At 47.6% G+C, this 26,616-nt stretch overlaps 1 protein-coding gene across 5 annotated transcripts in view; it reads left to right on the forward strand.

Annotated features, from left to right (window-relative positions):
- The window catches only part of CEP192 (centrosomal protein 192), a 1,978,693-nt gene that overhangs the window by 368,482 nt on the left and 1,583,595 nt on the right, over positions 1–26,616 (forward strand). For all 5 annotated transcript variants that reach the window (XM_085605862.1, XM_085605865.1, XM_085605864.1 and 2 more), the window contains exon 12: positions 8,627–8,776. In XM_085605862.1, the coding sequence (XP_085461988.1) occupies positions 8,627–8,776 (150 nt within the window). The remainder of the gene's footprint in view (positions 1–8,626; positions 8,777–26,616) is intronic.

Raw genomic sequence — 26,616 nt, forward strand, 5'->3', positions numbered from 1 at the left:
TTGGTCATTTTTCAGGGGGCATCTCTAAGATTCCCTCTGAGTGCATTTTGTAATAAATACAACACTGGCATCAATGTGGCTTTATTATGCTGAGAAGTTTGATGCTAAACTTCTTAGCGTTCAGTAATGCCATCATGGAACTGTTGAGTTTGTAATGACAAACTCCCAAACAATGAACTCATTATGGCTGCACTGCACTTAGAATATCTAAGAATGGACTTGGACACTGTAGGGGTGTATTGCTCATGCAGCTATGCTCTCACCTGTGGTATAGTACACACCCTGCCTTAGGGCTGTGAGGCCTGTTATAGGGGTGACTTACCTATGCTACAGGCCGTGTGTGTAGTCATGGCACAGAGGGATGTGTGCCATAACGACTCGTAGGTTGCGTCTGCCCCTAAACAGTTTGCAATGGCAGCCTGTATGTGTTAGGCGAGGGGTCTCTGAGGGTGGCACAATACATGCTGCAGCCCTTAGAGACACTCTCTGGTCACAGAGTTCTTGGTACCAGTGGTACCTTTTACAAGGGAATTAAATGAGGGCCTGAGGTGTGCCAATTGTGGAACCAAAAGTACAGTTTTGAGAAAGAACACGGTCACTGAACATGATTGGCAGGCACCCAGTGCACATTCAGTCAAAGTGCATCAGAAATCAGGCAAAAAGAGGAGGGGGACCATGCAAAAAGGGGCGCTTTCCTACATGGACCCTTTGCAGATCAAGTTGTAACAGGTGCTGAAATTAGTTATTTTCCATCCTCAGAGGGGTTGCTCTATCAGCACCGTGAAGGGGTATTTGGCCACCTTGTCAGCATTTCTGTCTGCTGGCCTAACCATCCCTTTTTAACCCCTGTTATGTGATTCCTCAAAGGTTTGAAATATAGGTTTCTATTAACTTCTATATGGTTCTCCAGTGAAATTGAAATCTAGTTCTCTCCTTTTTGCTGTACTTCTTTTGAGCTCCTTCAAAGTTGTACAATACGAATACTAACCCTAAAAAAATGTGTTTTGGTAACTATCACTTCTGCTAGAAGGGTTAGTGAGTTGCAAATCCTTTGCTGTCACCCTCCATTCACTTCTTTCTTTCTGAATAAGTTGTTTTGCGAACCAGGGCGGCTTACCTTCGGAAGGTGGTGACCTCTTTCCATCTTTCTCACTCAATCCCCTTCCCAACCTGCTACCCTCTCCCGCATCCTACAAAAGCAGAGACACTGTTGCATTGGTTGGATCCTAGTTGGGCTGTTAATTACTACCTTAAAAGGTTAATTACAAAAGTGCACAGAACACACACCTTCAAAAATATTAGTTTTTTAAAGACGAGAACCCTCACTCACCAAGATGGTGACATGCTTCATCATTGGGTCCCCTCTTGCACACAGTGTCCGCAAGGTACACTGTGTGGGCTTCTACTCTCCCTTAGGAGAGGAGCTGAGGTGTTTTGACACTCCAATGTGGGTATGTGAATGGGGGGCAGAGTGCAAATAATATCAAATGTGATTTAAAACCATCTCTCTAAGGCGAAAAATTATTTATTGGCTCTCCCTTAGGGATGGATCAAATGGAGCCGGCTCCATTTGGGAGAAGTTGGCGGTGTAACTTGATACCCGCTTAACATAAGGACCAATAAAAGGTATTGGCAGGTATTGATCTGCTTTATGTAAGAAGACCAAACTGATGTTGGTCTCTCCACACCTACGAATTATAAGTATGGTTTTTATTTTTATCATTTTTAAGCAGAGTGACAAGACAATGGTCCTGATGAATGCCATGAATTCACCTCAGTTTGGCAGAAACATGTTGACCTGACCTAGTCAGATAGGAAACATCTTATCCCTATCGTCACACTCCTTATTTTAAGATCCATCCCTAAGGGAGAGCCAATAAATAATTTTTCGCCTTAGAGAGATGGTTTTAAATCACATTTGATATTATTTGCACTCTGCCCCCCATTCACATACCCACATTGGAGTGTCAAAACACCTCAGCTCCTCTCCTAAGGGAGAGTAGAAGCCCACACAGTGTACCTTGCGGACACTGTGTGCAAGAGGGGACCCAATGATGAAGCATGTCACCATCTTGGTGAGTGAGGGTTCTCGTCTTTAAAAAACTAATATTTTTGAAGGTGTGTGTTCCGTGCACTTTTGTAATTAACCTTTTGATATCCTCTCCACTACGGTATATTTTTGTGAGTCTAGTTATAGGAGTTATACCGTGTGTGGTTCAACTCTCCTCTTTGACCTTGTTGTGAGATACAATTACTACCTTAACCCACACCAAGTAATACCGGTTGGATGACCAGCTCTTTATTAGTTACTGTGATACCAAAAAAAGGTAGGTGGTGCAAAAGAGGATGTTCTCATGTCTAGTCATACTCTGCATCAAGATGTACTACACCCTTTGCTAAGAGTCTCCTGAACGGATCAGAGCCAATTCCACCAGAGTTAAATCGACCACTTCTGCACTTGCCAGAGGAGTCACAATTGCTGAAATTTGTACGGTGTCAACGTGGACTTCTGTGTACACCTTTGCAAAGCACTTCTTCCTGAATTCGAAGGTGTGTAGGGATTGAGACTTTACCAGGTCTGTTCTGCAAGATTTCCTCATCCAACCATTCATCAACTCTCCTGGGTAGGGTATTACTGTGGAATCTGTTCTACAGGTAAGAAATCTGCAGGCAGAAGCATCCCTCGGAAGAAAAAGTTATGTCCCTGCGATAAGTTTTCCTGGTGGATACTATATCTACCTGTTGATTCCTCACCAACCTGCCAGCTTCCCCATTTGATAGATGAGTTCTAGGGAAAAGCAAATAAGGTCCCATTTTACATGTTATTGGGCACTTCAAACATACGTCTATTTCAGTCTACACTCTGGCTTGGAGGACTATGAAAAAACAGAGAACTGCCATAGTTGCTCCAGGTGGGCACTTAATGGCCTCTGTGAAGCTGCCTGACATCACTTCCAAAAAAAACTATTGACGGACAGAATACAGAACAATGTCATACATTCACCCCAGTACAGAGATCTGGGCCTACATCCATCGTTTTTTTGCTCACCATGCCATTCCAGTTTGGACCCAGCCATATGCAAATCGGTCTTGACCCTGTGCCCAATGGGAACAGTCCAGCTCGAACTGCCAGGCAAGGTCCTCCCTGGACTTGAAACAAGTAACCTAGGACCGGTTTCGGGGTTTCACCCCTCTTCAGCCAGGATAGCTTGTTTCCAGTGGCATCGAGAGCACAGGACTCACGTCTGAGAATAGCCGTCCCACTCGGGGTGACAAATGCAAACAGAACTATTGATGGACAGAATGCAGAACAATGTCATACATTCACCCCAGTACAGAGATCTGGGCCTAAATCCATCGTTTTTTTGCTCACCACGCCATTCCAGTTTGGACCCAGCCATATGCAAATCGGTCTTGACCCTGCGCCCATAGTGAGCAAAAGAATGATGGATTTAACCCAGATCTCTTGACTGGGAGTAAATGTGATTTGTTCTGCATTCCGTCCATCAATTGTGTGTCTTTTGCTTTCTCGCCCTAAGTGCGCCAGGTATGCTCAGACGTGAGTCCTGGGCTCACTGTGCCACTGGATTCAAGCTATCCTGGCTGAAGAGGGGTGAAACCCCGAAACCGGTCCTAGGATGCTTGATTCCGGTCCAGGGAAGACATGGCTTGGCAGTTCGGGCTGCACTGTTACCATGAGGCACAGGGTCAAGACTGATTTGCATATGGCCAGGTCTAAACTGGGGTGGCATAGTGAGCAAAAGAATGATGGATTTAACCCAGATCTCTTGACTGGGGGCGAATGTTTTGATTTGTTCTGCATTCCGTCCATCAATTGTGTGTCTTTTGACATCACTTCCAGCACCTACTAAGGCCTACACTCTCTACTGGCTACTTGAGAGCTTTGAAGTTTCCAGATCCAGTCTGATGCTGTGGATTGTTCTAAAGGTAAAGAATCTGCAGGTAGATATAGTATCAACTAGAAAGATTATTATGACCGGTGGTAAGTAACTTTTTTTTCCCTGAAAAAAACAGTGTTCAGATGTAATGGTTGTGGTCTAAACTATAAAAATCCCTAACATTCATCAGTTACATTAAGCTAGAACACTACCCAAACAATTGCACCCTCCACACACACATTGTGATGATTTTTAGGCTGTAGTTCATAAACATAACCTACCTCTTAAACCAATGTGTTTCCTGGAATGTATTTACATTTTTCACTGGACTTGAATGCTCTTCTGAAGTTGCACTGAAGTTGTTTCCATGAAGAATTACATTTATTTCATAAGTAACGTTTGATTGATTTGATAACTCTGTGCTACATTTTACCAGAAAATTAATCCCTTTAATTTTGTTCAAAATGTGGCAGTTACCTTTCAGATCAAGGAAATGCAAAAGTCTAGAAGGGGTAATGGACACAGTTTTTTGCCAGACCTGTTTATCAATTGGGTTCATTTGGGTACCCCTTGTCCGTGGAAATGGCAAAACCATCACCCATTAATTCAGTAACGAAAAAAGTGCACCAGGGCAAGTGGTAATTCTGTAAAAGGTCTTGGTCAGACCAAAATCAATAGCTGGTTTAATACTAGCTGAAAAATGAAGTTGGAAACTCGTATCGTCCCTTGGTTTCTCCAAAATGTATTTCTGGACATGAGTAGTCTTAAAAAAGCAACTTTTCTGAGGCACAGCCAACACGTGTTGGGCCCCCTAAGGCCCGTAAGCCGGGGCTTTCTCAAGGTGTGAGGTCGACGAGGTAAGAAAATAACATAAGCATTTGTACTTCAATTGAGTAATCTGGATCGTTCTAGAATCCAAAGAGTTAGGGTCGCTCGAGTTGACAAGATAATTTGATGGATAGTGTAGGAGAGTAGGGTCTGCTATCCTATGGTCACCCCAAATTTTTGCTTTTTGCTTCACTGGTTTTTGACATATTGAGGCTGTGGGCCTGCCAATCAGACCCCCAGCCTGCTGTTCTCTCTACTAAATTAAAACTATGCACCCTAGGTGCATAACCAATTGGAAGTGGATCACCCTGTCAGCCCCTGTACCAGTGTACACTAGGTACCCAGGGCATTGGTGTAACCAAGGCCTGCCAGGGGCTGAAGCATGTATTATGCCACCCCAGGCTTGGCCTAACAATTTGACACAACTGGCTGATCACTCAGCTGGGGTAAGTTGGTGTAATCACCTCTTACTTAGGTGTAGTATACCTATACCTAACCTTAAAATGGGACACCTGGTAACCTATAAGTCACTCCTATGGCAGGCCTTAACAATCCTGAAGGCAGAGTGCGTGGTTCCATGAGAGATGGTGCTCTGGCATGAGCTGAGCCTGTCTGCAGTGGTCGGAACAACTTCCTTCTACTGTTTCCAGATATCGTCATACCATATACTCTTAAGTGCATTATGAACCTCGCGGTTAAATGCTATCTTTGGTTTGGCTTTATCAAAACATGTCGAGTAAGGTGTCATACGAATGGGAATACTAACCCCTCGCCAATTCTGGCGACGGGGTTAGCATTCCACCCTTCTAGAGGGACACGACATGTACACTACCTGAAACCCGGGTAAAATCAGACATAGCCTCAGCTCCACAAAATGGATGCTGCCACCACAGACACAAGTCTGCCCTCCTGCTGCTGGGAGTCCTTCCAGCTTGGGAGGTGTGGACAAAGGGTTTCCTGCCAGGGGAGGTGCGTGCACCACCCCAGACAGGATTTTGTGTATTGGTCAGGTAGGGCTTGAAAGAAACCAGACATGCCTGTGGCTCACAAGGAGCCTCGGTGCATATGCCAGTTCAAACCGGTCCTGGGGCACACCAGTCCCGGGCCTGGGGCGAGCTGGACAAAGGATTGGGGGTGTAACCACCCCCCTTCCTGGTCCCACCCATAGGGAGGGACCTAGCAGGTAGTCCGGCCCCTAGAATCCGCTTAAAGGTAGGAGCTGTGTCCTAAGACTTCAGACATCCTGGAATCAACTTAACACTAAGAAGAAGACGGGAACTTCGACGCTCTGCTGCACAGAGGACTGAAGCCAATCTCCCCTGTGGTCAGGGAGTGACCACCTTGCTAACGCAAGCACCATCCAGCGAATCAACGTCTGCTTTGCCGCCGCCTCCCGCCGGAGCCCGAGCCCAGAGACTGACAAGACCTGGACCTCCAGACCTCTCACCGCCCGATCCACAGTCCCTGAAAAGAGGAGACCCGTGGAGGCACCGAGACACGTGGAGCCAGCCATCTTGGAACGACTACGACAAGCTGACAAGTGCAACAACCGAGGCTCCCTCCAAGTTGTGCTTTGGGATCTGAGAAGCCCAACACCCGAGCAGCATCTGCACCAAAGGTGAGCCCTCCAGCATCTCCACGATCTGCGTGGGGCCCTTCTGCATTTTGCCACTCGATGCGCCTAACCGGTTGCTGGCCCGCTGGCTAGTAGCCATCTTGGCGACGAACTTCAAGAAATACACCGCTGGTCTGGTTGCTCCAGACTGGCCCTTGCTCCCCTCCAAAGGAGCAGTCCTTCTGACCTTGCTGGTCAGAACCATCAGCTTATTTCCTTTTCCTACAACAATTGCTTTTGCCAAGGCTTGTTTGCTTCGATCAAGTCGCCGACACCGCCGACAGCGAGAGCCTGCGTGGGACAGCTCGTGACTCGACTCCTGGACGTCGTCGACCTCCAGGGACCACGTGGCTGCAGAGCCAAGCTAGACCTTTCTTCCTGTTTGCACCCGACATTGCCTGGTACCCACCTGGTGCCACGCTGGTCACTGGCTAGTGACTGTGAACACTGTCCCCTCTGCTTACAGGTCTTCAACATCTCCGATCCACTCTTGGATCCACTGCATCTCTCCCGGACCGACCGCCTGCAGCATCTTTGTCTTCAAGCTCCACGGAACAGATAGAAGAAACCCAACGCACTTCGAGGCCTATGCACCCGCTTCCTGTGGGTGAGGTAAAGCTGGCACACCTGTGCCCAAGTGTAGTATTACATCTCTAGTGCCTGTGTTCCAAATCTTGAGTTCCTAGTCCATCCGGAAGATCCTCTTTGCAGTAACTTTGTACTTTTTACGCACCCATTGAAACCTATGGGAGCACACGTGTGACTATTTGCTCTGCACACGCCACCCGTGGACCTCCTGGTCACTAACTGACGTTAGCTCCTTGTAGGCCCAGCGATTCTAGAGGCCCTAGGCCTTTTCCCTTTTCTGTTCGTGGTACTTATACCACTATTTTAGTATATGGTTCGAGTGGCCACCAGGGCCTATCCATATAAAGTGCAACTTCTGTGTATTCTACTGTAATCTTGTTTGACGATTTGTGCTCCTGTGCTCATAAAGAGACTAGGGGTTACTTTGAGAAATAAATACATATATATTTTGAATATATATCTGTGTGGTGTCCTTTCATTGGTATAAAAGGGGGTTGCATTTGGTAAAACAGCTGGCTTAACACGCTTCACGAGTTTAGCCTCAAAGACTGCTTAGCCTACGCTACCACTAGGGCAGCTAGTCCGAAAAGGTTGACTTACAACCACACCATAAGGGTTGCTTGGCATGGTACAAGGTGATCACTTTAACTAGTGAGCATCATATACCAGGCCAACTTCTCACAGATAGCGTAGTATAAGCGAATAGTCCATGGGCATCCTTGTCCATGTCAATCGGCATACCTTGTCAACCTCACGCCTTGAGAAAGCCCCTGCTTTTACAGAATTACCACTTGTCCTGGTGCACTTTTTACCTTTCAGATCAAGGTATCATGAAAGGATCGGAATCATTTGGCTCCTTACACCTTTGCATAAGGTACACATTTTTCCTCCGATTTTGGATCACTTGAACTGTAGCAGGATGCTAGATTTTCAATTTGTCTGCAGATTACACGTGAAGGAGATAGCCATACTCTGTTGCTTATTACCCCATATCTTCCTTATTAGCTTGATTCAGTGACTGTGTTCATGCTGCAGTGTCTCCTTAAAATGAGAGGAAAAAAAGAACCCAACTCATTCTGCACTTCATCTCTTAAGATAGTCAGCATACTATTCCTGCATGGAGGTTCATTGTTTAATCCTGGCCCAATTTGAGCCTTCTTTGCCTCCATATGCCTCTATCACTCTTACCCCGCGTATAAGATGCTCTGCTCGGACCTTGCTTAGAATGCTTAACTTTCCTCTTGAATCAAGTATCCTGCTAGTCCATTAACAGTGCACTGCATGGGTATATTAATATCTGTGAAGAGTTTCCCTGGGTCACCCACTGTATTCCTTTGTTTCCTATAGCTCTATTACACCCCAGTTCCTAGTCCTCACCTCCGGATTGCTGTTCAATTGCTATCTCTGCTACTCATCTGCCCTTTTTCCATACAAAGTGTTAAAAAATGGTGCCTTTGAGTCTTGTTCAAGGCAAGTCTTAATCACGTTCTCATGTCAGTCTCATGGAGCTGGTTGGAAGGGAATCCACCAGCCTTCAGCCCCATTGTCTGGTCTACAGGCATTCTTCAGTTGCCAGTGTGAATACAATTTAATTGAAATGGAATTTTATTAGCATTGAGTCTGGAGTAGTATTAAAGAGGAGTAAATTGGAAGCTTTTTTTGTGTGCTGAATTCACTAACATATGTTATATTTCAGGTGTCAGTACTCCTCATAGCGTTGTTTATCAAAATGAAAAAGGAAAATGGGTAACCGACCTTGCTTATTACACACCATTTGAAAATGAAAATGCAAATGAAGTTTCGACTGTTGATATGAATTTAAGTGATGCCGACTTCAAACCTGCTTGTAAGTCATCATTTTAAGACTGTTTCAAAACACTGATGTTAATTGTTGTACCTACTTGGTATGTGCATTTTGTTATGCCGTCAGCATTTAGACAATGCTTTCGACTATCAGTATTTCAGTGTGGTTCATGCTTCTCTCTTTATCCGATTGCACTTTTCATACAGTTATGGTATTATCATTCAGATTTGGGTGCGTTGGCTATTATTTGTTAATTGCCCTGTTTAGTAATGTATTGTGTTGGTTAATCTGAAATTAAGAATGATCCTGCTTACATCTTCATCTTTGTGTGCAAAGATGAGTGTGAAAAGTCCGAAGTGTTGGATTGTCCAAAGCCCAACATACGCATCCTGCTTTCTTGACAAAATGTTTATGCAGTTAAAGATCTATGATTTTTCCATGAGGGAGTGGTATGTTTTAAGTTAACATTTACCTGAGTAGTTGTAAGATGTATGCTAAGTTGACTGCACTTTGACAACCATATGGATTTAGTACCTTAATGTTTGTATGGGAGTGTTGGACGGTCTGCTTGAAAAAGACAAACTTAAAATGGAATATTAGGGGTTTGTCTGGTGAGTATTGGTGGCTGGAAGATGTACTTGAGGGTCAAGTGGTTATAGCATATCAGAAAGCTGTCTGGTAATGCATCTCTATTGTGTTTTGATTGAGTAGCTGAGTGGTATTGCTTGGATGTGGGTGATGTTGTGAGATAGCAATAGCAGATTTCACTTCAAATGAGAGATGTCTGGTTGTCTGGAAGGAAAGGTAGAAACAGTAGAACATTTTATAAAAGACTTGTAATTGGAAGGGGAATGAGGACCTTGTAGGCAAACCAACCACCTGATGAATCTCAGATTAGAAATATCAATCAGAAGAACAAGTTACTTATCGTTGGGTAATGCTCTTTTTGGCAGAAACCACTAATTCTTAATCTCCCCCGCATTCCCATTTTATGGAATGGAGGCTTTTTCCATCTAGAAAGGTACCAGATTAGTGCACACTGACAAACAATTGGTTTTTGGGCCCAGCATCCAAGGCACAGATGGTGCACAGAAAGAAACTGTCATTGGTGTACTTGGGTGGCATCTATACATGTCTCCAGCCATCACGTTCAAGGTAGCTTGGAGACCCCACAGAGCTGCATGACTCCACCTACTGGTGCACAGGGGCTATGCTGAAAATCTTTCAGATCCATTCCAGCGCCTGGGGATGTTCTAAAGGTGGGAAATCTGTGGTTAGAGTATCCACCAGAAAAGTGTTCGAGGCATGTGTGCTGTAGATACGCATACTTTGCATACTCCTGCCATCTAGTGTTGTGTCCGGATGTTTGCAAGTTGTTTTCGTTGAAGAAGTCTTTCCTAGTCACAAGGTAAGGTGACTCCTCCTTTTGGTGATAGTGCGCATGGTCATCGACTCCATTGTTAGATTGTTTTTTTCTGCCATCGGGTTCGGACGTGTATTGCTGCGCTCTATTTTGAAACCATTCTTCGGGTTCCCTTCAACACGCAATCCTCTCTACCCTCGACGGTATTGTTTCTGTTTGTGTTTCCCACTTTTCAGCATATCGTTTCGACTTCGGAATCGACTTTTGATCGAAAAGCTTAGTGGGTGGCCTTCCAGGCCTAACCGCGCCGAATCAGCTCAACGTCGATGGATCGGACTCTGTTTAAATTCTGTCCTCAGTGCCAAGGTGTGCAACTTGTGCTGGTCTCCGGAGCACAAGGAAGAAGACTGCGATGCTTGCAGATGCTTCAGATCGAAAATGACTTCGCAATCATCAGGCTCGAAGTCTAGAGATGCAGCTTCGAAGACACGCTTGACATCTTCGGTGAAGACTCTAGCATAGAAGAAATCAAGGCATCCGCAGCAGTGAAGGAGGAAGCCTTCTCCGAAGAAGACTCACTCAGACTCTGAGCTCGAGGTAGAACTCGACACCAAAGAACTGCCGCTGGGTCAAGGTGATGTGAGTACCGAAGACCCCTTGCCCCCACAAACTATTTCCGAGAAACGCAAGGCTTCGGCACCACTTCTGCCTCCTAGCCATGGTTGGCACCGAGAGGACGTTTCCGATGCCCACCTATGGGCCCGGCACCGAAACCACCAGACAAGCCTTCTGGCTCGGTACAGAGTCGATAAAAGTCCTCCTTGAAGCCGAAACCCTCCGGTTCCAAGCACAAGTCCACCATGGAGCCGAAATCCCCTGCACCGAAAGCCAAGCAACCATGAGAGCCGAAACCTTCCGTACTGAAAAGCCAGCCTCCGTCGGTACTGCAAACTAAGGCGCCAAAACACAGAGACCCCTTCAGATCCAAAAGTGGACACTATTCCATTAACACTGATCCAAAGCAAAAGAGGCTGCATATTAACCCTGACACTGGCCATATTCACGTAAAGCCACCTCAAACGCAAGCTTCAAGAAGAGGACACTTCTTACAAAATCCCCTTGGAGACAAAATCTGTGACTACAAGTCCTTTTCATCTACCGTCGCCTCCACCTCTAGCACCTCCGTCACCACCTGAGAATCCTTTGCAAATTACACCTCAGGATTCTCCTCAATCTCATGATGATGATGATGATGAAGATGATGATGATGATGCAGATGATGGGGGATGAATATTCCAATAGATCCTAAGACAGATAACACAGTGGATCCCCCAGGTGATACTGAACCAGACCTTTACCCAGCCAAACCATCTCCTTCAGACGACAAAGCATCACACCAGGAACTCATTGACAGGGCTGCACATTACCATGGGGTAGAGCTCCACAGAGAATCACTAGAAGAAAATGTTTTGTTTGAGACATTAGCAACTACATACAGGTCCTCAATCACTTCCACTGCTTAAGGGCCTGATCCGACAGATCCAGTCAGAGCCCGCATCTTAACTCCTAGAGTGGACAAAAAATATAAGGCCTCTCCTACAGACCCCATCTTTATCATGGGACAAGTGCCATTAGATTCCCTAGTCGTATCAAATGCTCGTAAGAAAGCAAATTCTCAAACATCAGGGGATGCTCCTCTGCCAGATAAAGAGTCCAAACTAATTGACGCTTCTGGCAAGCGCATAGCTGCTCAGGCAGCAAATCAATGGCGCATTGCAAGTACCCAAGGCCTTTTAACCAGGTATGTTAGAGCACAGAGCACACTGGGACGAAATGGAGCAATCGCTCCAATATCTTACAGATGAGCATAAGGCTAAGGCACAGGACTTGGTGAATGAGGGTAAGCTCATTTCTAATTTCTCTATTCGATGTGCTGTAGATGCCGCAGATACCGCAGCTAGTGAGATTAACACCAGCATCCTGCTCAGGAGACACGCTTGGTTAAGGATTTCAGGGTTTAAACCTGAGGTCCACCAATCCATCCTTAACACACCCTTTGATATGGAACACCTATTTGGCCCTAACGTTGACCAGGCGTTAAAAATGACACTGAAGTTGCTAAATCTTTGGGAGCACTTCAGACTTCATACAACAGAGGTTCCTTTCTTTGCTCCTCATACAGAAGAGGGTCAAAAACCACATCCACAGATCAAAATACCTTGGTTTGCAAATGTAACAACCAGTCCTCTCCCTCCAGATGATTTTTCCAAGGTTCTAGAGTCAACAACTGCAAGGGTAGGGGTAAGGGTAACACACCCCATAACTCTCCTTCCCCCAACAAACAGTGACTTGCCCACACTCCCACCCGCCCCCCTGATTATACCACAACTGTCAAAGGAAGACTTCATCAATTCCTCCCCATTTGGCAGTCTATAACATCAAACAAATGGGTGCTTGGAATTATCCAACATCGTTATTACCTGGAGCTTACCCTCAATCCCCCAAACATTCCACCTCACTCTCACAAGTTATCTCCAAAATACATACACTTGCTAAGACAAGAGGTCCAGTCCCTTTTACTAAAAGGAGCAACCGAGCCAGTTCCAATACAGTACCAGGGCTCAGGGGTTTACTCTCTGTACTTTCTCATCCCCAAAAAGGACGGTTCCCTAAGACCTATTCTAGATTTGAGAGCGCTAAACCATTACATGCTGTCAGAGCATTTTCACATGGTGACACTTCAACAGGTATTCCCACTTTTACAAAGGTGCAGACTTTGTCTACTCTAGATTTAAGACACGCATATTTTCATGTTCCAATTTATCCAGCTCATCGCAAATACCTGAGATTTGTGATAACAGGCAAGCATTCCCAGTGAAAAGATTTGCTGTATATTGCAATAACAATAAAATCAATCCTTTAGATGCTAGAATACAAAACATTATTTGTTACATTTACAATGAACAGGACTGACTTACACGTTTATTCATTTGCACCTTACAGCATTAGCTGCATACTTACTTAGGCAACATCTGTCACTATTCAGAGTTCCAGTAATCAAGGCCTTCATGAAAGGCTTAAAAAGGGTAATACCACCAAGGATTCCTCCTGCCCCAGTATGGAATCTCAACATTGTTCTCAAGGCCCATGGGTCCACCTTTTGAACCATTACTCAAGTGCTCTTTACAGTTCCTCTCATGGAAAGTTGCTTTCCTCATTGCTATCACATCACTGAGGAGAGTTGGTGAGCTACAGGCATTAACATTAGAAGAACCTTTCTTTCAGCTACACAGACAGGACAGTTCTCAGCACCAACCCTAAATTCCTTCCCAAAGTAGTTTCTGCTTTCATATAAACCAATCAGTTGAGTTACCAGTTTTCTTTACTCAACCTGATTCTGTAGCAGAATGTGCTTTTCCCATGCTTGACGTTAAGATCTTTATTGTACTAGATAGATGGGACAAAGAACTTCCGCAAAACAACAGTTTGTAGCAGTTTCTTCCTCATGAAAGCAATCCTATGTCTAAATCTAGTATTGTGAGATGGATTGTTTAAAAAAAAAAAAAAAAAAACTTTATGGTTTGTAAGAGACAGTCAATAAAAACATAGTTAGGACAATCCTACGGGTCACCTGATACAGGCTAGTGTGCCAAATAACAGAATACATGGTAATTACAATACAGTTTTACATTCAAATCATACAGTACGGCAGCATTGGGTAGCAATGGATGATGGTCAGTCAAGCGTATGAGCAAATGGTGTACAGTCACCTAATTGGGATAATGCGATAGCTCGGTCTAGTGCCGATATACACATCGTGGGTCTGTGTTGGTGCAGTGCAAATGTACCATTACACCTGTTAAGTGGAAGTGGGAGCACTGACCGCTGTGTGAATGGAGTCATCCCCTCTAAGGCAAAGCCAATTCGTAAAGGGCGCCCAGATGTCCTTGGGGCGGGATGTAGTGGGTATGAAGTCCCAGTAATTAGCGAACTGCTCCTGACAATAGGCCACATCTTGTATCCAAGTTTTCACTCGCCGACCCGTCGGGGATCCCCAGTGAATAGCCAGGCGGCGCCGGGCAAGTATTAGAAGCATTGCGGTTAAGCGGCGGTGTTCTGGTTTAGTCTGCGCCACATAGCCCAATAACATAACCACTGGAGATTGCGAGATGGATTGTTGAATGCATTCAAACATGCTATGCTAAAGCCAAAAGACCTTTGACTATACCCCCTAGAGCGCATTCCACTTGCAAAATAGGGGCTTCTGTGGCCTTTTTAGGAAACGTTCCTCTAGCTGACATATGTAAAGCAGCTACATTGTCTACACCACACACATTTACCAAACACTATTGTGTAGATGTGTTAGCTCGACAACAGGCTAATGTAGGCCAAGCAGTACTTAAAACACTGTTTCCAACAACTGCAACATTTACAGGTTAGCCACCGCTTTGGGAGTATACTGCTTTATAGTCTGTGCAAAGCTTGTGTATCTACAGCACACATTCCTCGAATGGATAATGTTACTTACCTGGTAAGCATCTGTTTTTGGCATGTAGAGCTGTAGATTCACATACGCCCACCCACCTCCCCGGGTACCTGTAGCTGTTGCAGTTCTTCATTATACATTTATACACATGGACATCTCTAAACTACACTTAATCCATTCTCACCCTTTTGCGGGTAAACAATCTAACAGTGGATTCGATGACCGTGCGCACTATCTCCGAAAGGAGGAGTCACCTTACCTCATGACTAGGAAAGACGTCTTCGAAGAAAAACAACTTGCAAACATTCGGACCCAATACTAGACGGCAGGAGTATGCAACGCATGCGAATCTACAGCTCTACATGCCAATAACAGATTCTTACTGGGTAAGTAACATTATCCTTCTGAAGATAAGTAAATTGTTTGTATGGGACACTAATTTTCAGTGTTTCTAAATTGTTCCTGTTAACGTGTGTTCTAGTACACTTTACAATATCTCACAATTTATTCTTATCTGAAAGAGACAATTCGTTATGGATTACTCACCTTAGAATTACCCCCAGGCGTTGGACTAGATCCGGAGAATGTTTCTTCAGCAGTACCTCTGCGCATCAGTAGGTGGCGTCGGTTGACTCCATGTTTGTCGTTGGCATCGTGGTCGCCGGAACGACGTCGCGGTATCTACTTAGATGCCGCTCATGAGCGAGGACGTCAGTCCTTTTTCCGCGCCAGCCAGTGAAGATCCGGAGAGAGTCGTACCTCGAGTCACTTTTTGACTCTTGGTGCGACTTTTTGTCGACATCTTTTTGAGTTGTTCGACTCCTGGTGCATGCAGGGATGTCCCGTCATCGAACCGGCTTCAAAGCTTGTGACTCCTGTTGCAAATTGATGTTGGTAACAGACCCGCACCTTGTCTGCCTTTGGTGTTTGGAGCGCGACCATGACCCAAAGCCGTGCTCAGACTGCCAGGCCTTGAACCCAACGTCTTTGCGCGAGTGGTCCTGAAAGCTTCTCAACGCCCGGCAGTCTGCATTTCTCGTCGAAGTCTTCACCATTATTCCTCATCGAAGTCTTCACCATTATTCCTCATCGAAGTCTTCACCACCATTCCTCGTCGAAGTCTTCACCACCATTCCTCGTCGAAGTCTTCGTCTTCAGGTAAGTCGAAGCACAAAAAGAAGGCGGAGAAGCACCGTCGCTCTTTGTGTTCTCCCTGTCCGTCGGCCGACGCAACGCGGGTTGAGGGAAGTAGTTGTCCGGCTCTGCCCGCAGAGCCTGTTGCGTCAACTCAGAGCCTCCCTCCCTCCCTTCCCGGGAGCCAGGGCAACCCATGCCCAACTTTGTAGCTTTTACGAAGCCCTCGATTCGATCTTTGAGCCGCCTGCCTTCGGGCCCCGCAGACTCATCTGGAGGCTCTATGTCTTCAATGCCGGTGGCTTCGGCATCGCAGGGCGCCCAAGCGTCGACCTTGTGACTTCTCTGACATCAAATCCAGTGACAACACCTCCGCCGACTCCGGTTGTGTCCCCAGCTAATGTCGACCCCTACCTCCCCCTCGATGTGGACACTGAGCCTGACCGGCGTTCACGGACGTCGGAACTGGCGCTGACCGGTACATTTGTACCACTGTTCTCCCCTGGTGTTCCCTATCGCCCTGAGTGGCTACCAGAGGAGGGTGAGGAGGACTGGGAGGGGTCTGTGAACCCTCTGGCAGACCAGTTAGAAGAACCGGACTGGAGAGAGGAGTTGGGGGAAGCCAGCAGCCTCCAAGACCTCCTAGTCTGACCTTTCAGGGCTACCACTCGCCAGTGGGCGGCGGGATCCGCCATCACCTCTCCCGCTAGCAAACCATCACGTTGGACTGGTGGGTTTTGCCGATAGTCTGAAGGGGCTACTCCTTCCCCTTCAAGACTTCTCCATCCATACCACCTCAATTCCATCGCATGTCGGAGGATCACTTGGCCTTTCTCTAACAGGAAGTTAAGGCTCTCGGCCAAGGGAGCCATTGAGCGACCTATTGCCCCAGAAGTAGGTCATGGTTGCTATTCCCACTACTTTCTGGTGCCCAAGAAGGACAAGGGCCTGCGTCCTATCTTGGATCTCAGGAACGCCGGGCTTATCCTCCCAGCAGCAAGTTCGGGATATTCGGGCTATGATTCCGATCTTTCAGCCTCTATCCTGGGTTTCGGTTAGAATGGCCCTGAGGCTACTGGGCCTCATGGCCTCCTGCATCCTGCTGGTGGACTATGCCAGGTGGCGTATGCGGGCTCTGCAGTGGGACCGGAAGTTCTAGTGGGCACAGCATCAGGGGAATCTTTCGGATTGCATCCAGATCTCGAAGGGCACTGCACGTCAATTGCAGTGGTGGCTAACGAACTGGCATTGGTTCAACGACAGGTCCCTCTCCTTTCCCCAGCCAGACTTCACAGTGGTGACAGATGCATCACTTCTGGGTTGGGGCGGCCACACGGGAGAGGCAGAGATCAGAGGCCTCTGGTCTCTGGTGTGGTCCAGGCTCCACATCAACCCTCTGGAGCTTCGGGCGATCCATCTAGCACTGAAGGCATTCCTTCCTTCTGTCATAGGGAGAGTAGTGCAAGTGTTAACAGACAACACTACTGTAATGTGGTAGTGCAGCAAACAGGGTGGGGTCGTGGATCCTATGTCAGGAGGCACTTTGTCTCTGGAAGTGGCTGGAACATCAGGGCACATCCCTGGTGGTTCAACACCTGGCAGGTTCTCTCAACGCCAGGGCGTACGAACTCAGCAGCCGATGCATGATGATTCACAAATGGCGTCTTCCACCAAAGAAAACGCGCAATGTCCGTGTAGTAGAGTAGGGTCTGCTTTCTATGTTCACCCCCACTTTTTGCTTTTGCTTCACTGGTTTTCAACTTAGATGTGGCTGTGGGCCTGCTAATCAGACCCACAGCCCAGCTGTTCTCTCTAAATTCATACTATGTACTTTAGGTGCATAACCCAATTGGTAAGGATCACCTTTTAGGGCCCTGTACAGTGTACCTTAGGAACCCAGGGCATAGGTGTACCCTAGACCTACCAGGGGCTGCAGCATGTATTATGCCACCCCTGGCTGGCCTTCCATTATGACACAACTGGCTGATCACTCAGCTGGGGCAAGTTCGTGTAATCACCCCTTGCTTAGGTGTAGTATTTCTATACCTACCTTATATATAGACACATGGGTAACCTATCAGTCACTCCTATGGCAGGCCTTAACAATCCTGAAGGCAGAGTGCTTGGTAACATGTGAGATGGTGCTCTAGCGTGAGCTGAGCCTGTCTGCAGCTTTCGGAACCATGTCCTTATAGCTGTTCTATGATATCGCCTACCATATACTCGTAAAGTGCCTTATAATCCTCGCGGTTATGGTAACTATGGTTTGGCTTTATCAAAACATGTCGTGTAAGGTTTTTAACACTTTGGAATACTACCCCCACCCCATTTCTGGCGATGAGGATAGTATTCCTCCCTTCTAGAGGGAGAAGACATGTTGAAGACCTACTACCCGGTTAAAGTTAACCAGAGCCCCAGCATCACAAACTGGATGCTGCTGCCACAGACACAAGTCTGACCTCCTGCTGCTGGGAGTCCTTCCAGTGAGGGAGGCTTGGACAATAGGTTTCCTGCCTTGGGAGGTGCTAGCACCACCCTAGACAGGCCTTAGTGTATTGGTGCAGGGAGGGATGAATGAAACGAGACACTGCCTGGGGCACACAAGGTATCCCATTCATAGTCAGGTTCAAATCGGTGCTGGGGCACTCCAGCCCCAGTCCTGGCGCGAAACTGGACAAAGGAAAGGGGGTATAACCACCCCCCTCCCTGGTCCCACCCATAGGAGGGACCTAGCAGGTAACCCAGCCCCCCAGATTAGTATAAGAGTGGGAGCTGAGTCCCTAGGACTTTGGATTATCCTGATAACTGAAACTTGAACATTAACTGTGGACCTTCACATTCGACTACGGAAGAAGACTGAAGAATCTCCCTTGTGGCCAAGGAGTGACCACCCTGTGCAAACAGGCACCATCAAGCGACCTGCCGTTTGCTTTGCTCGACGTTCTACGAGGAACCGACTGCAGAGCCCGACCAGCGCCTTGACTTCCAGACTTCTCCGACCCGGATCCACATCCACAGCAAAGCTGAGATCCGTGGAGGCGACGAGAGACGTGGGACCGGCTACCTGGGAAAATTGGCTACTTGCTTCCAGCGCAGCTTCTGAGGCACCCTCGAAGTTGTGCTCTGGGGATTGAGAAGCCCCAACCCCGAGCACCATCTGCACCGAAGGTCAGCCCTCCACACTCCACGAGTTCTGCGTGGGGCCCTTCTGCATTTTCCTGCTCGACGCGTCTGTCCGGTTGCTTGCCCGTTGGCTAGTGACCTCTGCGATGACAAATCTTTAACTTTCCACCGCTGGTTTGGCTCCTCCAGACTGGCCCTTGCTTCCCTGTGAAAGAGAAGCACCTCAGGCCCTCCTGGTCAGCAACAGAAGCGAATCCTTCATTCTGCGTGGGTTGTGCTTGCCAAGGCCTGTTGTATCCCAACTCGACATCGACGCCGCCGACAGCAAGAGCCCTCGTGGGACAGCTCGACTCCTGTTTCTGGTCGTCGTCGACGCCTCCTGGTACCCGTGGCTGCTGCGACAAGCTTCACCTCTTCACCTGCATCTTCACGACATATCCTGGTTCCTTCCTGGTTACTTCCCGGCTCCTGGCTGGTGACCTAGACTCTGTCCCCTCTGCTTGCAGGTATCCTCCTTCTTGATTCCATCCTTGGAATCCACCGGACACTCTTCACTGACTGCCTGTCAGCATCTTTCCTTCAGGCATCCATAGGAATCGACGACGAAACCCGACGCAAGTTCACACCTATGCACCCGCAGCCCGTGGGCTAGGTAACTTGAGTACTCCGGTGCTCACAAGGGTATTGACTATCCTAGTGTCTAGTTTCCAAGTCTCTAACTCCTAGTTCCTTCCGAAGTGTCCTAAAACTCTTTAATTCTAAACATGACTATTTCTATCGACTTTAACGCATTACGCGTGAGTGTTTCCACTCTGCACCTGAATCCCGTGGGCCTCCCCTGCCTAGCAACTGATAGAATAGTGTAGCCCCAGCGATTCCCTAGGCTCAGGCCTAATCTGTGTTCGTGACAGTGGTCCTTATACCACTTACTTAGTATATGGTTTGCGTGGCCCCTAGGGCCTAACTGTATTACTTACCTGTGTGACTTATGTATGCTTAAATAAGACTGTGTTGTACTTACCTCGAATCTCAGAGTGCTGAGGGTATCTTTCGTCCATTTCGGCCTCTTCGGCTCCCTTACCCGCCTTCTCTTTTCAAGTCCCCTATTGTAAATCCCTTCTTTAAGGGCATTACTCACTTGTTTCCTTTAATTCCTTACGTAATGCCCCAGTGGGACTTGAACATAGGTCAGAACTATCTTATGTGCGCTTCTTTCGAGCCGCTACATAACTGTCCTCTCAGACTTATGACTCTTAAAACTGCCTTTTTGGTTGCCGTTACCTCTGCTCGTAGGGTGAGTGAACTTCAGGCTCTTTCTTCCAAACCTCATTTCCTGGCTGGTCATCCGGACAAAGTTGTCCTTCACACTAGGCCGCCTTTCCTTCCCAAAGTGGTTACCTCTTTCCACATAGGTCTGACCATCACTTTGCCCACTTTCTTCCAGCCTCCGCAAACTTTTAAAGAGAAAGAAAGGCTCAACCATCTGGATCCAAAACATGCTCTTTCATTCTATCTGGATCGCACAAAACTATTCCGGGTGGACGACCAGCTCTTTGTCGGCCATGTGGGTGCCAAGAATGGTCGGGCCGTGGAAAAGCGGACCATCTCTCAATGGGTTGTTCTTTGTATCAAATTCTGCTATTGCTTAGCAAAAAAGAAACATCTCGTGGGGTTATGCACACATTCCACGAGGGCGACGGCAGCCAATACTGCTTTGGGGCATGGAGTCCCCCTTCATGACATCTGCCAGGCAGCCACGTAGGCTTCAATGCACACTTTCACCAAACATTACTATCTGAACGAGACACGTTAGCGATCATTTCCTTACCTTAGAATATCCCCAGGCGTCAGACTGGATCCGGAAAGTTTACGTCAGCAGTACCAATGCGCGTCAGTAGGCGTAGTCATACGGCTCCGTGTACGTCGTTGGTGTCGTAGTCGCCGAGATGACGTCGCTGGAGCTACTTAGATGCGCCCACGCGCGCTGTCAGTTCTTTTTTTTCGTTCCAGCAAGCGCAGATCCGGAGAGAGCGGTACCCACAGTCATTTTTTGACTGAGTTTTTGGGGACTTTTGTCTGTTTTAAACAAAAAAATTTTTAAAATATTTATTGGAATTTTGTGTCATGTAACATTCAAGATATCAATGGATTATTCCACAGTGCTTACATTAGATAACATAGGCGTCTTATCTCCTGCATTAAACAATAAATCACAACTCATACTCCGCGTTTATTGATCTATTTTGTGTTGTGTCCCCGACCCTGGTTACCCCATGTTTGTTAACTAATCACTATCTTTCTACATCTGTCCCTCTTGAGGGGGTCCGCAAATATTACCACGGAATGTGTTCCATTTTCCCCACACACGGGCCCATTTTTTGGGACAACCCCGATGAATATAAACAGACTTTTCAGCTGCCATTATGCCGTCCATATCACTACACCATTTCCGTTAACTCTGAGCCGTCCCTGAACCCCAATGTTGGGCTATATTGCGTTTCGCCAACACCATTCCTAGTGCCATCCAATCCTGACCTGCATGATTGAGATCTGTGGGTTCCCAAATGTTAAGCAAACATCTTTTTGGTTCTGGTGGGACCTCTACTCTAGTCACCTTTGAAATTGTATGCATGATTGCCTCCCAATAGAGTGTAATTGCCGGGCATTCCCAAATTGTGTGCCAAAAGGTGCCTATCGCACCACATTGCCTGAGACAGAGTGGAGTGTCTGCCCTTCCTAGCTTATGTAGCAGGATTCATGTGTAGTACATGCGGTAGTAAGATTTTCAATTGTATTAGTTTTAGTGTGGAAGGTATAGCTACTTCTCTCAGGGACGCGAGGGCTGCCTGCCAGCCTTCCTTATCTAAATCGCCTACGTCTGCTTCCCATCGTTCCTTAAGGGCCATCGTGGGGTATTCTGAGTGTTGATTATTTTCCGGTATGTTAGGGAGATGGCTTTTTTGCTTAAATGTTCTGCAAGAAGTCTGTCTTCCAGTGGTGAGGCCTCCGGAAGTTGCGTGGTTGGTGAAATTGCTGCCATGAGCGCATGTCTAACCTGCATATATCTGAAGGTTTCTGCCTGTGCCAAACCATGTGTAGTTTGCTTCTGTGTGGAAGGGATGACAGCTCCCTTCTTCCACAGGTCACACACCTTAGAGATGCCCATCGGGTCCCATTCTCGGAATACCTTAGTGTTTCGCAATTATCCTAGTTCTCGTGTGACCCACAGTGGTGTCGCTTGTGTGAGAACCCATTCCCATCCCAATGCCCTCTGTGCTGCTCTCCATACGTATAGCGTGTGTGCTGTGGGACCTCTATACGCGGTCTGTCTAGATCTATTATATAATGCCCCCATGATACCTTCTCCTTCTAGAAGATGCCTATCCATCCGGAACGCTGGGTCATCTTGTGATGCTCAATAGTACGTTTGTATGTTTGGAAGGGCGATATCGCCATCATACCAGCTCTTCACAAGTTTTCTTCATGGCGATACAGACTGACCTTCAATCCTATAGCAGCTTGGTTACCTCAGCACTGATCATTTTAAAATAGGTGGGGCAGACAGGGAATGGGGTATTTTGTAGGATGTATAAGAATCTGGGAAGTGCCATCATCTTAAAAAGGGCCGCCCTTCCCAGTAGAGTAAGTGGCTACGAGCGCCAGTGTTTAACATCTTGGCACAGCTTGTCCAGGGGCTTCGAAAGGTTTTCCTCAGTGAAACGTGTGTCCTGATGTGTAACATATATGCCGAGATATTTGAATCCCTGTTCTGTGATCTGGATGTCGCAGTTGCACGGCATTTTGGGCGGAGGGCCGTGCAGGCTGTAGAGAAGTGATTTCGCCCAGTTGATAGTATAACCTGAGGCCCTGCCGTACGCCGCACAGATATAGAGTAAGCAGTTAGTACTCAAATATAGCAATATATCATCCGCGTATAATGATATGCGATCTTCCCACCCCATAGTCCATTTCATTCTTTGGATGACCGGGTCCTGGCGTACCCAGGCCGCCAGTGGTTCCAGTACTATGGCAAACAGGAGCCGTGAGAGAGGGTACCTTTGCCTCGTCCCCTTACCGAGGGGAGAAGTCTGTCGAGATGCGGCCATTGGCCACCACTTGGGCCAGGGGTTTGTTATAGAGTAGGTGTACCCAGTCGCAGAATTTGGGGCCAAAGCACTTATGTTGTAGGACAGCGAAGAGGAGGGCCACTCGACCATATCAAATGCCATGCGTGCATCTAGGGAAAGTATAACTGCGTCTTCCGCAATAGTGGACCAGCATGCCATGACACTATGAAGCCTCCGGAGGTTTAAGGTTGTGTTCCGGTTTGGCATAAAGCCAGATTGATCTGGATGCATCACTGTTGTGGGATAAGGCTGCAATCTCAGTGCTAATGTTTTAGCCAGTATCTTTGCTTCTGCATTTATCAGAGATATAGGCCTATAAGACATACATTCCTGCGGAGGCTTACCAGGCTTAGGGATCGCTACTATCGTCGCAAGGCGCTGATCTCTGGGCAATTCTCCAACCTGTAGACTTGTCTCGTGCATATTAAGTAGGTGTGGTGTAAGGTGAGTAGCTGCTCTCTTGTAGAACACCACCGGGATACCATTAGGCACCAGGGCTTTTCCCGCGTGCAGTGCGCCTATGGCTCAAGTAAGCTAATCTGTGGTCAAATCAACGTTGAGCGCCTTGGCTGCGTCCTGCGATAACGTGGGCATACGAATATCTTTCAGGAAGGCCTGATTGTCCTCTATGGTATTATTGGCTGTGAGCTTGTATATAGTTTCGTAATGTGAGGCCAATGCGTTGACTATTTGCTGAGGGTCTGAGGTCATATCTCCGTTTTCCAACCGAAGTTGGGCTATCTATCGGCTAGCTCTTTCCTTTTTATCTAACCAGGCGAGAAGCTTACCTGCTTTGTCGCCCAGCTCGTAGACCATTTGTTGTGTAGTTGTGAGCTTGGCCTTAGCTTCTTCCCATGCAAATGTCTTATATTCTTCCTGCGCTAAACGTAACCTATGTGTTGTGCCATCGTTAATGTCTAGTGCATAATTCGCCTCGGCTACTCCCTGTTCTAATGCCTCCATCTGTTGTCTTTGTGTCTTTTTATGACCGGCAATTAACCAAAGACGTAAGGAAATTAGTGAAAATTAAGTTTAAAAAAGTCTGGCAAGCGACTGCTGTTTTAGGCGAGCCCGAAAGTCTAGGGGTAGGGAAGAGGGGGGTAGGGTGTTAGAGGTGAAGGTGCCTATCCAAATATAACATGACATAAAACGACTCTAGGAATGTAGGATCCTTCTGCATGGTTACCCCCACTTTTTGCCTGGTGCTGTGATGGTTCCTGGCTAGTCTGATTGGGATCTTCCTAATCCGGACCCCAGTCTCTGTGCTCTCTCCCCTAAATTGGTATGGTAAGTACTTGGGTACATCCCAGATTGGACACTGATGTACGCTTATCAGTCCCTAGTATATGGTATTGAGGTTCCCAGGGCATAGGTACACCAGGGGTCCCCCATGGGCTGAAGCATGTAGTATGCCACCCATGAGGGGCCACTCAAACTGCAACTACAGGCCTGCCATTGCAGCCTGTGTAAGCTGATGCTAGCACCATTTACAAAAGATATAATTTTTTCTCTATCTAAGGTTACTGCACTTAAAACCTATGTCACCCCCTAAAGCAGGCCTTTTCAGTCCTGAAGGCAGGGGGCTCGGTTATAAGTGTGAGGCTGCCCCTGCATGAGCAGGACACCCGTACAACCTTTGGAGTCCACTCTCCCGGGTTGTGAGTGCATCAGCCATTATGATACATATTGGCATGTGTCATGCGATGACCACCTCTAAACTGGCTGTAACGAACCATGTCATGTTTGTATCAAAGATGGTGGAATCATACCCCCACACCGTAAATGGTGTGGGGGATATGATTCCATGCACTGTAAGGCTCTTCCTGGAGGCCCTCCGTGTACCGGATACAAGTCTTATAGACCCGGACAGCACAACATGGATGTTGCCAGCCAGTGACATGTTCTGCCCTCCTTCTGCTGATCCATGCTCGAGCAGGGGAAGGCAGAACAATAGGTATCCTGTCACAGGGAGGTGCGACCACCTCCCTGACAGGGTTTAGTGTATTGGGACAGGGTGGGGGGAGTTGGCCAGTGCCACTTAGTCTGCTTGAAGGGCACATTTGGTGCCCTCCATGCATAGTCCAGTTCAAACCAGCTTAGGAAGCCATTAGCACCCTGCTCTGGCACGAAACTGGACAAAGGACATGGGAGCATCCTCCCCCCTGTCCGACCCCTTCCCTGGGAGGGAACCTTGAATTGTCCCAACCTTTTCATTAGGGTACTTAAGGGCTTACCTGTGGGTGGGTCCCTCTATTTGTCGTGGGACAAGATTCATTTCAAGGCACCACTTCACCTTCGACCGTCTGGGCATTCTGGGCTTCAAGACTGCAACTGGGAAGACTCTTGTTGCTCCTGGTCTCGCCGCCCTGCTCGTCTGCTGAATCGTCAGTACCTGTGCTCCATACCAGAACCTTCCAACGCCTGTGGACATCCAAGACACTTGAAGGAATCTCCCTTGAAGTGAGGGAGTCATCTCTGTATCTTCAGTCACCACAACTACGCTGACCGGTCTGCTGATTCTGGGCTCCCATGGACTCCAAAAGGCTCAGCAACACAGGTGGTGGTTCTTCACATTCTTTGAGGCCTGCCTGTCCTCTCACCAAGTTTGAGGCCAGTATCCCTCGTAGGAGCCGCAGGAACCGAACCGCTGTCCACCGCGCCAACTTGCTATTGCAAAGGCTTATTGACTTCCTTCCACCAAGGTCTTCAGGCTCCAAGTAGGCCCAACCTCAAGGATTTCCTGTGATCAAGGTCTTCGTCCCCTCCGCATCTCTTGCATCGTGGTCTTGAATCTTTGGTGAGCTGCTCGATGTCTTCTCACAACTTCAGTGCCTCCTGCCTGTGGGTCCTCTTGAAGGTCTTCTTTGATTTCAGTGGGCTCTCCTGATTGCTTGGGGCCTGCTCTGAATCCCCTGCTTGTGGTGAGTCACCTGGACCTTGCTGGTCTCGATCCTGCAACTTCTTCACTTTTACATTGTTTGCGGTTATCTGAAAGAGACACGTTAGTGATAGATACCTTAGCTTAAAATATCCCCAGACATCAGACTGGATCCGGAAAGTTTTCGTCAACAATAACCTTGCGCGTCGGTAGGCGTCGACGTGTGGCTCCACTTGCGTAGCTGGCATCGTAGTCGCCGAGATGACATCGTCGGAGCTACTTAGATGCGCCCACGTGCGCTGACGTCGGTTCTTTTTATTCTGCGCCAGCAAGCACCGATCCAAGAGAGAGCGGTACTCCTAGTTAATCTTTAACTTGGTTTTTGAGACTTGTTTCTCTTGTTTTGTCGAGTACTCAACTCCTGGTGCAGTAGGGATGCCTGGATTTAAGTCCTGTAGGGACTGCCGTAGGACCATGTCGGTGGCGGACCCGCATGACGTGTGTCATTTCTGCTTGGGGCATGCCCATGACCCCGAGGCGTGCCCCATTGTTGGGCCATGGCGCTGAAGGCTTTGCAGGAGCGTTCCCGAAAGCTGTTGGAGGCCTGCCAATCGGCTCCGCACCGCTTAAGGTACCGTTCCTGTGTGAGGTCGAGGGACAGGTCGCGGGGCCGACACCGTTGTTCATCGGAATCGGGGACAGGTAACTCAAGGCGCCATAAGTCTAAGAAGCGACATTGCTCTTAATCTACCCCTCACCGGTCGTGGCACG

The sequence above is a fragment of the Triturus cristatus genome, chromosome 5_1 (genome assembly GCF_964204655.1).
Source record: "Triturus cristatus chromosome 5_1, aTriCri1.1, whole genome shotgun sequence".
NCBI lineage: Eukaryota > Metazoa > Chordata > Amphibia > Caudata > Salamandridae > Triturus > Triturus cristatus.